This window comes from Lissotriton helveticus, chromosome 9 (assembly GCF_964261635.1).
Source record: "Lissotriton helveticus chromosome 9, aLisHel1.1, whole genome shotgun sequence".
Lineage (NCBI taxonomy): Eukaryota > Metazoa > Chordata > Amphibia > Caudata > Salamandridae > Lissotriton > Lissotriton helveticus.
In genome coordinates, this window is record NC_136070.1 from 77,631,339 (window position 1) to 77,648,507 (window position 17,169).

The following is a 17,169-nucleotide window of genomic DNA, read 5'->3' on the forward strand; positions in this document are numbered from 1 at the left end:
CGCAACAAAGTGTCAACAGCACCCAATCCGTGGATGACTACCTATGCACTAGCCTCTGCTTAAATAATATGAAAATCACCAAACATCAAATCTCCTTGGTCCATGAAGTAAATGCCTTGGTCCCAGAACTTCACAAGTGGGGGTCAATTCTCTCATTTTCTTCCATCTCGAAATAGGTAATGCCCTATTGGTTGGCGTTTTTGAAGCACGAGTGGCTGGCAAAGCATCCCTCAGATTGAAACTCATCGGAAGCATGACAGGATCATCCCCACACTTACTAAGTTTCACTACCTCCCTTTGACTGCCTGCATCACCTCAAAGCCTGCCATCCTACCTCCAAGCCAGCAAACTCGAGCACTGCACCATACAGATAGTGTGAACGTTCAGCATCTTCAGTAGGTCGTCAAACACTCGCAGGCGGATTGTGTTGTCTGAGATCAGGTAAAGCAATAAGAAGATCGCTGGCCTTCACCGGTTACTTTATTTTCCTTTATGCTAGCCTCACAGACATTTGGCAGATTCCCTCCATCCTGCACTTAGAGAGGGAGATAAAGAACTAGGGCTACAAACCCTACCATATCTGTTACCTCCCAGCTACAAGCCCTGCTCTAAAGAGAACTCACACCCTCCTACGGTCTCGCCCTCTGTACCAATCTTATAACTTGCTTCCAGTCATTCTTCTGAGATGCTATGATCTTGCTTCTTTTCTTACAGTATTCTGTTGCTTTACTAGTAGGTTGCATTCTACAAGTTGTATGCATAGATAGGTAGCATGAAAAAGATGAAATGCCAGAGGAAAAAGGCGCTTCAATTCCAAACGTGATCTGCGCAAAAGGTTTTCAAAATGCAAAATGTAATTCCGGGTTATGGGCCGAAAGTCTAGATAGCAAAAGGCAAATCAAACGGTAAATAAAACATAGGGATGGCCAGCTAAAGACCACACAGAGTTCTGAACAAGAAACGGTTTACTTTTGTAAAAACCAAAATGGGTACACAAAGTCAAAGTAATTTCCACCTTAAAGACACTGATCACATGGGAAACACAGATTGGTTATGCACAGTGGTGACAATGGAGACAACAGGATTATGCCGGCATAAGATCTGTTTGAGTTACCCATCAAAAAGTGGAATATTCACAATAAAAGTTACAGAGCCCTTTGGATAGGGAACCAGAATTATCCGTCCCTCGAATGAACGTGGCAGCGAGTTTGTGATGCACCTCTAAGAAGATTCCCTGAGATCAAAATGACGGGTCCATGAATGCTCACCTTGCTGCTCCAATAGTGCATTTTGTCTCTTCAGGTCATCAATATCTTGCTGGTGAGTGTGGTTTTTCCTTCGCATGTACTGAATATACTCTGTGGCTTTGTCCAAGATTTGGGCACGGGAAGCCTGTCGAGACAAAATTAAACTAGACTGAAACAGTAGCCAAATTCTTTTTGGGCACAGGTCTTGCATTTCAAAAGTGGAAAGCGAGAGAGAAGAAATGAAAATGAATTACTTCTGCAAAGGATAAAGGAACACGTTAAAACATTTTCAGAAATGCAAAACAATGCGTGAAACGAATTAACAGGGCATTAATAATAACTGTAGGATTAGAAAGTCTCTTAAAGGTTAAAAATATCCAAATTTGTGAGTAAATCGGCAGCCGAAGGAATTTGCACGGTGGCCTGTTTCCAGTTGGGGGGGGGGGGGGGGGGGGGAGAAGAAGGGGGGAGAGAACAACACAAGGGTTTAGTCAGCCATAACTGTGTGAAAATTGTCTGTGTTCTCGACAGCTCCCGCCCCTCCCAGTGCACCGTGAGACATTACCACTTAGACCCCGAGAGACCATGCAGACAGTAACAGCCCAGTACAATTTCGACTGTTTGAGCTCTCACCTTCGAGAGAAGAAGGTAAACGCAGTCCATGAAGGTCCCCTACAGGTGGCTCTTGCGGAGTACGGGTATGTTAAAAACCTGTGACATTCTAGTTGCAACGCAGAAGTGAAATACATCTGTGGGAAGCGACTGCGTGTGCCTCACCATGTGGCGGGAACTCCGGGCTTAGGCTTCCACGAGACACTGAGCAAGTGCACAGTGGACTGAGAGGTGGAAAGTGGTGACACGATGCTAAGCGGCAGGGACATGGTAAAAAAACAAAAACGAGGGTCCAAACAGACACAGACAATCTCGATAAATACGCTGGAGTGATGGCTGCCTCTGACGGAGCCACCCGAAATATGGAAAGGGGCAGCGGGCAAGACACTCCTCCCACGGCCGAACTCTGAGAGGAATGCCAGCAATCCAGGACCCGCGAGGTACAATTGGGCCAAAACTGGATTCAGTTAAAACCGGTTTAAATCGCTTATGGGTAGATTTCCGTACATGTCGGACAAGGTAAAGACGGAGGAGTCCCAAATCAACGGATAACAATCAACCACTAACCACCCTGTTCACTGGCATTTCTCTGCGTTTTCATGCTGCACCACAGCTATAGACAGGCCTGTGTATTGTATTCCTTACTCTGGAAAATTAGAAGCTAAAAATAATTTCTAATGGAGTAAAAAGAGAACAGTTTGACAATCAAAACAAAAAGTTAAATTGTAGTCTAATTTTAAATCCAAGCTTTCATTGTGGCTATTAAGTCACCAAAATGAAAAAAATAAGATGTAGGTTTACTGTTAAAGCTATCTTTAGACAAAGCACCTAAAAATATCCAGTGGGGTAATCTCCCTGTGGTGTATTCTGAGGTCTGGCTTCAATTATAACTGCTCAACGGAGGAGTGCAGCAGAAAGCCGTGGGCTGGCTCCTGCATGTATGTCCATCACCCGATCAGCTTTCTGCTCATTTCTTTCTTTGGAACATGACCTGTCTTACAGACATTCCTGTGTGTTCTCTGTGGCCATATGGATTACACTGAGCTGTCTGAAGTGAAACCGTGATAAAATCTGGGTCCTTATCTTCGGGAGTCAGCCTCTCACTTGGTCACCTCCCTATTGTGAATTAACCACTGCTAGATACAAAGTAGGGATTGTGGGGTGAGTGAACGTTCCGCAACCGTAAGAGCAGAATGCAGAGGTTTGCTTTGCGAGTGAACATTGAGGTTTCTGAATTATGTGAACAGGGCTCCAGAACAATACCATCACAAAAACCACTGAAGGAAAAACGTTGGTCCTTGCCTAAGCATGCCAGCCAGATCAACCATCCCCATTTAATATGGTGGTGAGCTCCTGCACAAAGATACTGTACTGTACAAAATTCTCATTGGCTGCCATGATACAGAAAAGATAAGAGCACATATTACATCAGGGCATTCAATAACAAACCTTTGGTTTCTACGGACTTCAATGATAGGCAGTAACAGTAACCAACAGTAATAAATGTACCACACATGGATAAAAAACAACAATAAACAGCAAGTAATACCCAGGCTAAATTTGCCTCTGAAGGCGTAACCTTAAAGATAGAATTCCCCCCCACTGCAAAAGTACCGATGGTGCTTTAGGGTCATAGGACCATTACATCCTCATAGCTCTATATTCTTTTTTTTAACCTTCCCTCCCACCCACCCGATAAAGGATATTTTTTCAGTGGGAGAGGAATTTTATCTTTAAGGTTACGCCCCCACAGACCCAGTCTTCATAAGTGATCCCTGAAATATGGTTAAGCACACCCCCACCTTTAGGAGTGGGGGTGAACGCGATGATGAAGCATGTCACTATAAGAGTGAGTGAGGGTTATATAAAGAAAAGGGTCTTCTTCCCTTCTCACCCCACATAGCGGGTGTTTTACCATCTAGCGTACCAATCACCCCCCTTTTATGTCTAAGACTTGTACATCTTCTGCATCCATACTGCACTTTTTTTTTAACCTCCTGATCTGAAGGTCTGTTGAGATCACGAAGAGAAACTGGTATAGGGAAGACAAGTTTCACTATGGATACCACCTTACTGATTTTCTGGATGTTTTATCTCAAATACCATACCTTGAACCAGGACTCAGATGCAATTAGTTGGTTCCTTGAGGTGTTCATCAGTTATCACTTTGGACTGTAGATTTGTTCTGTAGCAACTTCCTCAAACTCTGAAGCTGAACACCACACAAAGCTTATGCCTTTGCATCAGTTTCCTCAAGCTGAGCATCTGTTGATCTCCTGTTGCAAGCACTACTACAGACTCAGCTGTTTAATTCAAAACCAGGAGGATTTTCTTTCGTAGTCCTCAACTTAATGGCCTGTTTGCCTAATGCTGTCCTGTCACCCTAAAATCAGGAGGATGCGATCTTGAATTTCAGCATATCCATGTACAATAAATTGCCAAAGATCGAATCTTAATGGTAATCAATTTCAAAGTCAACGGTAATGCTGAAAATATGTCATTGATTCGACTCGGTCAGAACTCAATTGGGCATCAACCAGTGCAGCAAGAACGGTCTCCTTAATGTACAGTCAGTTATTAGGATCTTGGAGACGGTCACTCCACCCCACAAAGCCTTATCTTGTAGCCTCCTTTACCATCTTGGGCCCTCCTTTCTAGCTCTCCCTTCCGGCCTTTTGAACCAACTTTAGGTTGGCATAGAGTACTGTACAAATACAAGTCTTAGCACTTGGAAGTACAGACATATGTCCTGCATGGTAATTTATAATGGTTTTAGGTAGAAAAATCTTGTAAAATAAAATCCTAATTGCTACCTATTGGAGGGGAGGATTTAATGGCAGATAAAAACTTTCAGATCAAGCCTTCCTGGAAAGCACCGATTGGTCATGTTTTGTCCAGTCAAAATTCTTGCAAATCTACACACCCTTGCAGGTTTGCACACCCTCAATTAAACCCTAAAACAAGTTTTAAAGTAGCACCTCAAAATACACGCCTGGTAAAGGGTGCATTTTGTAGAAACTAAAGGACAAGTCTTCTTACAACCAGGAATGCAGATAATAACAGAGAAAGAGAAAAACACGTGTGTCTTTTTCCCCAGACAAATTGGTTCCTTAACCTGTGTGCGAAATCAAAGATGTTCAGCACACTTGTGCATGTTTATTATGCTCTTAAAAAATACGTGGCAATGGATACTCTCACCTTCCTGTTTTAACCTCATACATTTAATTTAACTTCATTTAGAGTATTTTTCCCACATTTGCTCATCCAAAGCTAGCAGCTTGTGGCTTGCTTCTCTTGTAATGCGCCATATTTTGTTTGCTACATGGCTGGCAACATCACCTTCTAAAGCTGAAAATTTGGTACATCTGCATCTCAAGCTCACAAGACATGGGGCAGGCCATACCAAATATAAGTCATTGAATACTTTACCTGTAGGTTTAATAGCACCAAAATAGAAAAGCAAACAAAATGTATAGCAAAACGTAAGCATTTACATTAAACATGTAAGGCACAAAAATTGTGGATTTTTTTGCTGGATGCCTATGTGAGCAAGGTAAAGGGAACACACGTGAACCTAGTCCATTTATGCTGTAAGAAAGACTTTACATTAGGCCTTACAGGAGGTCATAAGAAAATGATCTAGCAGCAAAGGAATACAAACACAATCCTCCACCCACTCCCCAAAGTCGTCTACAGTAATGGGATTTAATCCGGAGTGCATAGCATTCTATAACCACAACAAAGTAAAGAGAAAATACAATCGCCAGAAGAAACAGTCCCATCCAAGATCCACCGCACAGAGGACTGCCGGACACGAGGGAGGGACACTGGGACGCGAGCGCCCCTGCATGTTCCGGCTGCCTCCATTTCGTCCTGGAATCCCCGTCAGTGCTGGGTGAGAGCTTCACATCTCGGGCACTGTAGGGAGGTAGCATTGGGAAGAAACAGGTCTTCAGTTAAATATGGCAGAAATGTCAAAAGCAATACCCTCACCCGTCTAGCCTCTTCAAACCAAACCTAGCTTTGCTGTTGGCTTCACACAAACCGCAAGCAGCACAACAATAAGATACAGAAATATGAGTGTCAAGAACAGGCGAGGAATGTCTCGCAATGAGCACACTGGCTTTCAGTTTCGTCCAAAGTAGTCAGGTGGCAACTATCACTTTTCAACCACCCTTCACCTCTGCATTTTTTATAACATACACCGTGGTCTGTTGACATTACGACAAGTGATGAAATCGATAACATGACTGCTCCAGGGCTCTGCCCCGCCTAAGTGACAATCAACAAGCTCACGCACGCAAGCAAGGTGCAGAGAAACTATCAGAGGGCTTGCATACATGCCTTGAATCTACACAGGTGGCAGATGTCTGGGCCGGCACTGGCTCACAAAACGGGAAAGTCACACCAGGTCAAAGAGACCAAGAAATTGATTGTACGGGCAGGCTTCTATTCTGGTGGAGTGGCTGATTCCAAGGAAACCTATATTATTTGATCCTAACAAGTATTAAGATGCACCTCTTCATTTCAAGGTGAGGCTATATTTAGGTACTTCTAGGATATATTTTGCTGCATCTAGTGCTCCCTCATTTAACAACTCTTGCCATTAGCTTCACAGGAACCATTTTGCAAACTCCGGTCACAACAGCTAGTTGTTTTTAAAAGGTCTTTACTGAAGATTGCATTTTGCATCATTTTAACTAATACTGTTCGCCATTATACTTCTGTAGCCAGCATAAATAATTTACTGCTCGGACTGCCTGGAGGTTAGCAGGTGCGGTGTTTCTCTGTGCAAGACTATACTCCTCTCTCAAGATCTTCTTTTAGTATACTGCACCAGGGTATACTGGGAAATTTGGATTTTTTTTAATTTGACCCATCGCTTCTATTTGTGGATATATGGTGCCACAGGACTAGTGACCTACAGCTGTTCTAGAAACCAGGTGTCAGGAGAATCCCATGCATCGTTCACTCGAACAAGGCCATTAAGTCCTAGAAGTGTCCTTGCTCCGCCAGACTACGGTATGGTCTTGTGCCTGGAACAGCAGACTTGTGTTACTCAACACAGAAATGATTTGCGGACTGTGAACTGAATGTGCTGCCTACACTGTGCAATATGGACTGGTCCAGAGCAGCCAACCTGCTGGGTGATGTCATCCTCCTGCCCCGGCAAAGCAAATGCAGGCGGGAATTTCAGAACTCTGTTGGGGCATCATAGGCATTGGTGGAGAAGGGTGCAGTGCCTGAGAAGAACAGCCATGTGTAGCCACAAGGGCAAATTGCTCACTTTACTTCAAACAATGCTTCTTTGACAACGCTACACGGCAAATTCTGCACAAGGACAGATGGCACCTACTGTGATTCAGACTCATTGACATGAATGAGTTCTAATCAGGATTAAAGTTGTAACCCTCATTTGCGGAGGATTAAAAATCATAGAATCATCATTACAATGCAGAAAGTTTCCCAACTGGGGAGAAGAAGGGATCGTCAATGGCTGAAATAACTCATATGTGAGCCTCGCTTGACTGGCATTTGTATCGACCTAAAACAAAACGTCATGGTTAAACATCTGATTCCAGCACACCAGCAACCATTCACAACACGTTTCACATGCGCACAAGCACTTTACAATGGCTTGTAAGTGGGACATCATACAACACAACAAAAATGACAATTGAATAAAGAGAAAAGGTAAATAAAGGAGTTTTCACTAACCGATGCACTAACCTTCTCTCCTTGAAGGGAAGGGACGGAGTCGCGTAAACTGTGAAAGCTGTCTTTGATGTGGTCCCTGCGCTTACGTTCCAGTGCATTGTGGTGTGCCCGTTTGTCAGCCTGGAATAAAAGAAACAGAGCATTCCTAAATATAACGTGATGGAGCAGAGTAGTACATGGCAAAACCAAATGACAAGGCTATTCATAGAGCGGAGTTTGTAAATTGAGCTGGGGGTGTCCAACCATCTTAAAAAGGAACATTTTAAGGCAAAAAGGGGTTTTAAGATTTTAGAGCTATTTAAAGAACAAAAACAGTTTACATCAGTGCAGTGTACGGCACAAGCAAAACATGTTACCAAGTGGAAGACTGAATGACTGACTAGATGTGGGGTTGGATCTACCCCTTAATGATTGATGAAGGAATGTTATTGTGAGTATGGCCTTACTTTAAGTGCAGCTATATGGCTTTCATAAATTCCTAAGAATTACCAAAGGTAGAACAAGAAATAGTACTCCTAGAAAGTATTTGTGAACTGCAATTTAGCACCAGCAAATATGCATGTGTAGATTTGCTCGTGCGAAAATCTGTGTCTTTGCAAGTTCACTTTCCTTCCAACCACGTTTTTCCCAACTCTGGAAGTCTGCCATAGTCAGGAGTAAATTTCCAACATTTCTCAGTAAGGGAAAAAATTTGACAAGAGTTGTTGAAAACCCTTAAAACACGCACGTTAATAGGTTTGCACAGACTCGAAAGGGCACTCTAACCATGGAACTATTGCTTACCAGTACCTTCCGCCCCAGTTTGTCGATTTGCGGAAACGTGGCAACATAAGGGGATTGCAAGTATTCAAACACTACTATGGTATGAGCCCTGGCATAATCAGAGAGGCTATATCAGAGCTCTTATATAATGAGATTGCTGCCATAATTTGTCGAAGCACTACATCGCACCAAAGGGACATGTGGATTTTCTTACAGGACAAGTAGATTTCTGAAGGAACCTGCCCCATGGACAAGTAGATATTTTATTAAATTACACACCTCCTAGGATGGAATGACCATTCAAAGCACGTTTTAGCCAACTGTGGGAAACTAGCACTGCCTTAACTCTGAACGCTCAATCGTGGCCCGGAATAAACACCTGGAGATGACTCGGTTCCAAGTACCTACTACAGAAGAGTAATCTGCTACACAAAAAATACAGACCCGCAACATCACGGAAATAGCTAAACCTCTTAGGGAATGCAAGATTAAGTAAAGCATGTGACATCTCAACAGGAACTAAATCGCTGACATGGCTCACCTTCACGTTTTTTAAGTTAATTGTTCAGAAAACGACAATGATTTTGCCATTAAAGTTAAAGACATGAATATAGGATCGGATAGGAATTCGTTTCAATGTCCGTTTTTAATTACTACTGCGTCTGAGACCCAGAGGGACCCCGGGCCGCTTAAAGCCCTGAACGACTTCGCATATTTTAAAGAATTGGTTGACAATAGGTACAGAGTTGTTGTGCTGTCAAATTACATTATACTCATAAGTACAGCAAAGAATTTGACGAAAGGGGAAATGTCTAACAAGTAAAATTTAATTAAACAGCAACAAAAATATCCATGCTAGAGCATGACAAAAACCCAGGCCTCATGATTTCACGTGTCCAAAAGGCCCACCAATGACATAACAAGCACTGCAGGAGAACAACATGTACAACTAACTACTAATTGGATCCCACGAGCCTCCTGTAGAGGGAGATGAGCTCCAGCAGATGGGGCATGTGACCGAGGCAGCAGAAGTAACCAGCAATATTCTGCAAATTATTACAGAGAAAAGGAAGATGGCATATGCCAAGGGACACCATGGCACAAAAAAGAACAACCATTAGACCGAGGAATAACCCAGCAAATCTTCTCTTTGAGGCTACCTGATGTACAATCAGATGGCAACTGATGTCATGGTATACCGCTGGATGCCAACAAGACCTCGAGTGCTACGAGACATGGCCTAGTGGTCAGCTGGATGACTTTGAAACCAGGTGTTTGTGGGCCGCTTCTCTACAAACTTCCTTAATAAATACATTTCAAGGGTGCCTCGGTTTCTTCATTTGTAAAACATGGGATTTCTTTGCTCAAGGCTAATTGCTGCTGCTCGCTCGAATACAAAAACTGGAAATTCTAGAAAGCACAGGTAGTGTTAGGAGTTTAGCAGCATCAGCTCTGCAACTACACACTCAATTACTGACGCCATCATCCAAGAGAACAGGGCATTATATAAAGTTCCATTTCCCTGGAAGCCACCTTTATCCTGAGGCTATTAACCCAATATTTGAATTTTTCAGACAAGCAAATAAAACTGGAGATTACCCTTCTGCATAAGAAATTATTGGGAAACTCTAGTGTCCACAAAAGGAGGCTATAGCCTAGACTCCATCATGGATAATACCAACACACATCTCCCTCCCTTTCCCATCCACATGCTCATTGTGGGTTTGCCCCTTTCCTGGGTCAAGGATACATTGCTTGTGTCTTTTCATTGCTCGCTTTTTAGGCGCTACGATTTACTTTGTGTTTTAGTACTATACCAAAGGGTGTCCTTTTTAGCTAGCTCCCTCGTGTACCTCTCACCCCTCAATGTTCCTCCCTCCCTTGTCAGTGTTGCTTTAAAGTCCTCCCTCCCTCGTCGGTGTTGCTTGCCGCCACCACCACCCTCCTCCATTGTTGTCGCTGTTATTGCTTGCTCCAAACTGTCCCAACATTCAATTGTTGCTTGCTCCCAACCCACCTCCCTCCTTCAATTTTCGCTTGCCCCAGCCCCTGCCACCCTCCATTATACGTCAGCTTGCCTCTCCGCCCTCTGCAATTCGTGTGCTTGCTCCCAGTCTGCCCTCCCACTGCTATGGTCCTGTGTTGCCCTAACTTGCCCTATCTCCGTGTTCCTGATGCCACCTTCCATTCCACAGTGTTGCTTTCGTCACCCCACCAATAAAAATGCTTCACTCCTATAACAACGATGTGAAGATTTCTATCACATTCTTGGGCACCTTTCAGCGTTCACAGAGGAAAAAGTGTTAGCTGCAGTTTGGCCTATGAGAGTACGATACATGAGATGGGCGAGGTTCAAAGACAATGTGGTGTAGCAGTGCGAGAACAGATGTACCTCGCACATATAAGCACTACTCGTTTAATGTGGAATGTATCACATGTTTATACCATCACAGAAATCCAACACAAGTATAAAGGGTCGACCAAGTAGAGATAGGACCATCCACCTAGAGACACAGTTAAGAAATCAGGAATCATCATGAACGGCACACCAACTCCATTGGTGCACAGATGAGCTACTGCTGAATACTACAAGAAGTAACAACAACAACTAGGCGAGAGAAAGGAGTCATGGCCGTAAGTCACTTCACAAACTAGCAGAAAGACACCACAGAAAGTGTCTTTAACCTTACCATCTTGTACATGTACTCCCTGGGAGGAGAGGCTAACATGGATCAGGTGCATGAGGTAGAGAAGCAGCAAACCACAGATGAAGCAGGTGCGGCTTGGGAGGGTGGGTCAACTCCGGACAGGGCATTAATCAAAGTTTTCAGGAGGGAAAGATCAACAGATTTGGGTACCGAAATCAGATGAACATTGGACTTTCTGCAGTGCAGATACTAAGGAGGAGTCCTCCAATGGGGAAAAAGACTAAGGCACTACCAATATCTCTAAAAGGCATATTACATACAGAAAAGCATGGTCAATCACAGCATGTCAACTAACCCAGCTGCCGTCGCTGCTACGCCTTCAAGCATGGATTATCTGCATCTGATGTGGGATTGCTAGGCAGTACATACATTTTGGTTACAGGTGGTACAAGCACTGGGCATAACAGATAAAGTGATTCCAATATCAACCCATGGTGGCCATGCTGGGTTGTAGGACACTGGTGGCCTTAGCAACCCTACAGGTCGATACAGGGTGGAAATGACAAAGGAAGGCAAGATTTCAAGAGTCAGCTAAAGACATGTTGATGTGTAGTAAACTAGCGAAATTGACACCCTGCCATCTACATCAAGACAAATAAACTGAGGGCCGCTCCGAGACTATGTGGCTGGTCTGGACACAGATGGACAATCTGCATGAATACTGGACGTAGTGGCTTACTCCAATACCTATGGCGAGGCACTTCAATCCCTGCAGATATACATGCTTGTGATTGACTTGCAACAGGTGCTAACTATACATATTATGTGAATTGATTTATTGCTTTACGATTTGCTAACATGTTGTTGGACTGTGGTCGGTGTTGGTCGTAAGCATACCAAATTTCAATAATAAATCAGATATAAATGCGGACAATGTAATTCTAAACATCACTCTGCAGCACAGCATGCTATGGATTGAAGGGCGCCCAAGAGGTAGTGTCTACCACACAATAACCAGGGGAACTGCCACACTCCTCTCTCCACTGCGTGCTGCTGCCTCAGGCTTTATCAGCCCCACTAATTATGACATGAGACATTGTGATGATTTTTAACTTCCTCTGCTAAGGATTAGCAGACCGAGATGAGTGAACCAAACCAGAACAAGGTCTCAAGGCAGTATCAGAGTACACACAACAGCATAAAGGAGCTTCTCGAAACATTACAAGATGAATTTTACTTATTATACTTGCAGAAGGAATGATCATTAAACGTGAAGACAACTATCAATACTGTGTCGACTGGAAACTATTTTGAGGATCTAAAACAATATAATACCACCAATGCAGCGCCTGTAGGACACAGTAGTCTACTAGCAGGCAACTGAGAAAGTTAGAGAGGTCTGCAGCGAACATTTAGGAAAAAACGGAAAGAAAAATAAATAAAAAGCACATGTGGTGAGGTACAACTTCGTGGAAATATTCAAGTCAGAGAAAAAAAATATTGCTTATGCACGACCTCAGAAATTACCTTGGCTGACAGGAGATGGTAGCTTTGCCTGGAGAGGACTTAAGTCTCTGCAAGTCTCGATTTAAAGAAAATCAAAACTGGCTTTAGATGAAGCCCAACAAACTCATGACCTGCTCTAAAAAGTCCGGAATGAAGAAAAGGTAGAGAGTTATCAGGAATCTAATGGAAGACCACCCACAAGATATCTGGACATCTACAGCTGTGGGTGGGTTTCTTGTGGCAGCACTTGACAGCACCAACATCACACATCGAGCCCATTCACAATGCAAACACTATAGAGATGCTAGGCCGTGGTTTGTTACATTGCAATAGTCACTGAAAGTTGGGTACGTGGCCAAGTCATGCAGTGCATCATGAGCCCATAGGAGAAGGCCCTGCACCACAAGCTCCGAAGTCATGGGAGGCAACACAGATTGTGGGTGTGGCCAAGTCCTATGCTCAGCTCGGTGGCATCCTACAGTCTGATTCTTACCAGTGGATGGAGATAATGTTCACAACTCGCATGGTGCTGCAGAACCTACACTGCCCCACCGCCACCTGATGGCAGGCTACACTGCACAAGAGCATGTATAGCCCCACCTGGCAGATAAGGCCTTAAGGGGCCATAGCCATAACCTAGTTGAGGGTCCAAGATCAACAGTGCAGAAGGACATGCAAAGTGACACTTCAGCACAGAAAAACCCCATTCTTCCCAGGAGCCAGCAAGAATAGATATGTAGAGGGCACAGGTAAAAGGCGTTAAGACAAAGCCTGAGAAAGGTGGGGAGGGCAGTTGCGGAAGGATGCGAAAGTCAGTTATGGGGGGCTGGGGAAAGGGGTAAGATGTAGAGGGCTCCAACGTGAGTCGCCCCCAACGAGGTGGAGCAGGGGTTCCTGCACACTGCTACCACCGCAGAGGACATTTTGGATACCCACCTTACAAAGCAGAAAACAGAGCTAGGTTCTAAGTCGCAGGAGCCTAGTGGGTAGAAGAGCATAAGAAAAAGCGGAACTCCCAAAGGGGAATGTTTGGTACTCCTTACGCTCTGTGATGTCAGGTGGCAGGGGTGAGAAAAAAGGAAGCCCAATAATGCAGCCTCAGCATTAGCATCCCAAAAATCCAGGCTAAGCTGACATGCGCAGGGACCAGATGAAATCTGAATCTGCAGAGCATGAGGAATGGGGTAAAGACTCCCTCCCCCCTTATAAGTAACAAGGAGTATAACTTGTGTTTGATATCCATGAAATCATAATGCGAAGATTTGTAAGACAATGTCGCCCGCCTGCGAGCGGTAAACTGGCTTGAGGCTTGGTTTTGCACAATAAAATAAAGTTGCTCGACAGGCACTGCTGCAGGGTCATAAAATATTCGATGCAAAGTAGGCACTTTCTCGTAAAAGGAAACTGAAGGAAAACTGGGGGAACCAAACTCACGGGGGGGGGGGGGAAGAGATTTCGCCGTTCAGTTTACAACCAATCCAGACCGTATTACCTACATTTTATTCCGGATTCTAAACAAAATGGAAGCTGGGCGCATTTCACAAATTGTTCAGAAAATATAGGTTTACATCAACTAATGGATAGTAACTCGCCGATCAGGTCACGCACTAATTTGAAAATGCTTTTCTTTTCATACTACAAAAATCACGAAATGCCCTCCGACACTAGTTCCTTCCTTCTCTTCTGTTCCAATTCTTGCCCACTTCCCCATTTTATTTGTTGCTAGGCAGACGGGGGCACGGATGCTAGAACACCTACTGGAAAGTCTAGCAACTTCCGGCAGCTGTCTTTACGGGCATCACACCACGATTTGTATTTTGAAACATGCCCATGCATTGGTCTGCGAGAACACTGGTAACAGGGCATCTTGGTTACACCAATACACAGTTTGCTTCCTTCTCTCCAAGCAGAAAGGCAAGTTATCCTAAACAACTATACTTGTGCAATTGTAGATATACCCGTCATGTTCACTCTTGCCCTAGCCCCCATTTTCAATTTTTTTTTTAACTCTTGCTGTAGTTCCTTAAATTGTTGTTTCTGCAGGGCACGTTTTCATTTAGCGCATGATGTCCTGGAAGCACCTCGTACAGTCGTTATAGAGTCTCACTCTGATGTTTAAAAATAAGCTTCTGTGCTGATGCAGCGGAACGGAGTCAATCTTACACACACGAAAAATAATGGTCAAATAGCAAACACCTGCAGGCCCTGCCAAACACTAAAACGTATTTAAATAATTCATGTTAAAAAAAAAAAGAAAGCATGTAAAGATAGGAGGGGCGGGGCGCAACAGGGAGGGGAGAAGGAAACTGAAAGACAAAAATACTGGAAAGGTGGGGGGAGGGCATTGGGCGTAGTGGAAGCAATGGTACATGTTGGGGGATTGGTTGTTTGTAGGGGAAGAAGGGTAGTAGTGGGGTATATGTTAACACAGACGATGTGGGCATTTGAAGAGGAAAGCAGTACAAAGGAGAGAACAAGAAAACACTTCATTTGAATGTTGAAAAGAAAAACGATGTTCCCTTAATGTGAGTAACGGTGACAAGTCATCCAACAAGAAGAGGCTGATGAGCTGTGCTATTGGGGGGAGGCGGGACGACAAACAGAAGAACAGGAAGGAGAGTCAACAAATGAGAAGCGAGTACATTAGAATGACAATAATGACAACCAATGGTAAGCAATGAGCTGACACAAAGGTCACTTAGTTTTGGTTTTGTCCACAAAAGGTAGGTCATCAACAAAAACAGCTTAAGTCTGTGTGCTGGCGAGACCCAAGAACAGACTGATGATAATATCTTAGTGACACAGAAAGGGACAACTTTTCTGGTTCAGTAGGAGAATGCAGATTTAGGTACAGTAATATCTGATAAACATGCTTCATCCTACCGTTTTCAACGAACCTTGAAAACTACTTTAAATAAGACCTCTACTATCCACTAGTACATGCACTCGTCTCAAGCATAGAAAACAAGCATTTACAATGCAATGGTTTCGCCTTTGGAAAAGTTAGAGTTATTGGCATTGTATATAATAAGAAAGTGCAAGTAGTAGTGGGAGGGCAGAAAAGAGTGGGAGAGCAAGAGAGAGGGCAGAAATAAAAGGGAAGGGATGAAAGAGGCCAGGAGTAAGAAAGAAGAAAGGTCAAAAGGAAGCGAGGGCAGGATAGAGAGGGAGGGCAGGAAGGAAGGAATAGAGGCAGAAGAGAGAGAGAAAGGGCATAAAGGAGTGTGAGGGCATGAGGGAAGGTAGGAGGGTGTGAGAAAGGCAGAAAGGAGAGGGCAGCAGGTTAGAGGGAGTGCGGGAAGGAGAAGGAGGAGAGAGATGGAGGACAAGAAGGTGAAAGAGAGCAGAAGAGAGAGGTGGAAAGGGAGGGCAGTAGAGACTAAGAAGGCAGAAGAGAGAGAGGGATAACAGTAGAGAGAAGGGCAGAGGTAATAGAGTGAGAGAAGGCAGAAGAGATAGGGAGGTCAGGAAAGAATAGAGCAGGAAGGAGGGCAGAAGCGAGAGAGTGTTGAAAGAAAAGATAAGGAGTGCGGGATAGAAAGTGTAGAGAAGATGTAGATGGAGAGTGAAAGGCAGGAGTGTGAGAGATGTAGAGGGAGGGCGAAAGGAAGTGAGATTGAAACAAAGGAGAGAGATAAAAGAGATTGAGGACAGTAAAGTGAAAGAGATCAGAAGAGAGGTGGAAAGGGAGAGTGGGAGAGAGGGAAAGGGAGGGAGTGAGAAGGAAGGATGTAGGGCAAGAAAGAGAGAGGGTAGAAGGGAGAGAGGGGGCAGGTATTAGTGTAGTAATGTAGACAGAAAGAGGAAAAAATGTGTGAAAAAGTTGACAGTGCCTCAGGAAAGCAACACCATAGCAGTTTGCAGATGTGTTCTCATCACATAAGGAACACCATTGGAGTTTGCAGATTTGTTGTCACCTGCACTCGCTTTCTCATCATAAGCACTGGTCAACTTATAGCCTCTACACATGCCCTTTTAAACATGCACTATTTGCACTTGATCTCTCTGTACTTGCCCTGTCCGGAAAACACCCTCTCTGCACACGCCCTCTTTACTCATGCCTTCTCTTCACTTGCCCTCTCTACACATGGACCTGTGCAGAGAGATCATATGGAGAGAGGCATGTGCAGAGAGGCCGTGTGTAGAGAGGCTGTGTGCAGTGATAGCGCATGTTGAGAGGGCATATGCAAAGAGGAGAGGACAGGATACAGAGGTAGTGTAGGAATGAGAAAGTGTAAGAAGTAGTGGGAGGGCAGAAAAGAGTGGGAGAGCAAGAGAGAGGGCAGAAATAAAAGGGAAGGGATGAAAGAGGCCAGGAGTAAGAAAGAAGAAAGGTCAAAAGGACGCGAGGCGCCCAGCTCACCTCACCATACACAGGGGTCTCAGAGCACACACTCGCACGTTTATCTACGCCTGATGGGTCAAGTAAGGGCACACCCCATGATGGGGACTCGTTGGGTGGATTGCGTTCTGCTGACGTCACTCTCCGGGTTGCTGACCGCTCTCCAGCATTGCTTGCGTCACCCTAGTCCCTGTGGCCTGCAGTCCGCTTAAGATGCGGCTCCAAGGTCAATTCACCAAAATGCCTGGGGTAGCGGAAGTGCCTTTACATTCCACTTGACCTTCACTTACACATACATATTTATACATATACAAAGACACACTCTGCCTACTCA

The 17,169-nt window shown here is 44.3% G+C and overlaps 1 protein-coding gene across 3 annotated transcripts in view; it reads right to left on the reverse strand.

Annotated features, from left to right (window-relative positions):
• The window catches only part of MAX (MYC associated transcriptional regulator X), a 74,080-nt gene that overhangs the window by 20,479 nt on the left and 36,432 nt on the right, over positions 1–17,169 (reverse strand). For 2 of the 3 annotated variants that reach the window (XM_078659520.1, XM_078659522.1), the window contains 2 exons: positions 7,578–7,697; positions 1,269–1,392 (listed from right to left, as the gene is read on the reverse strand). In XM_078659520.1, coding sequence (XP_078515646.1) covers positions 1,269–1,392; positions 7,578–7,697 — 244 coding nt within the window. The remainder of the gene's footprint in view (positions 1–1,268; positions 1,393–7,577; positions 7,698–17,169) is intronic. The other variant, XM_078659521.1, reaches the window with a different exon arrangement.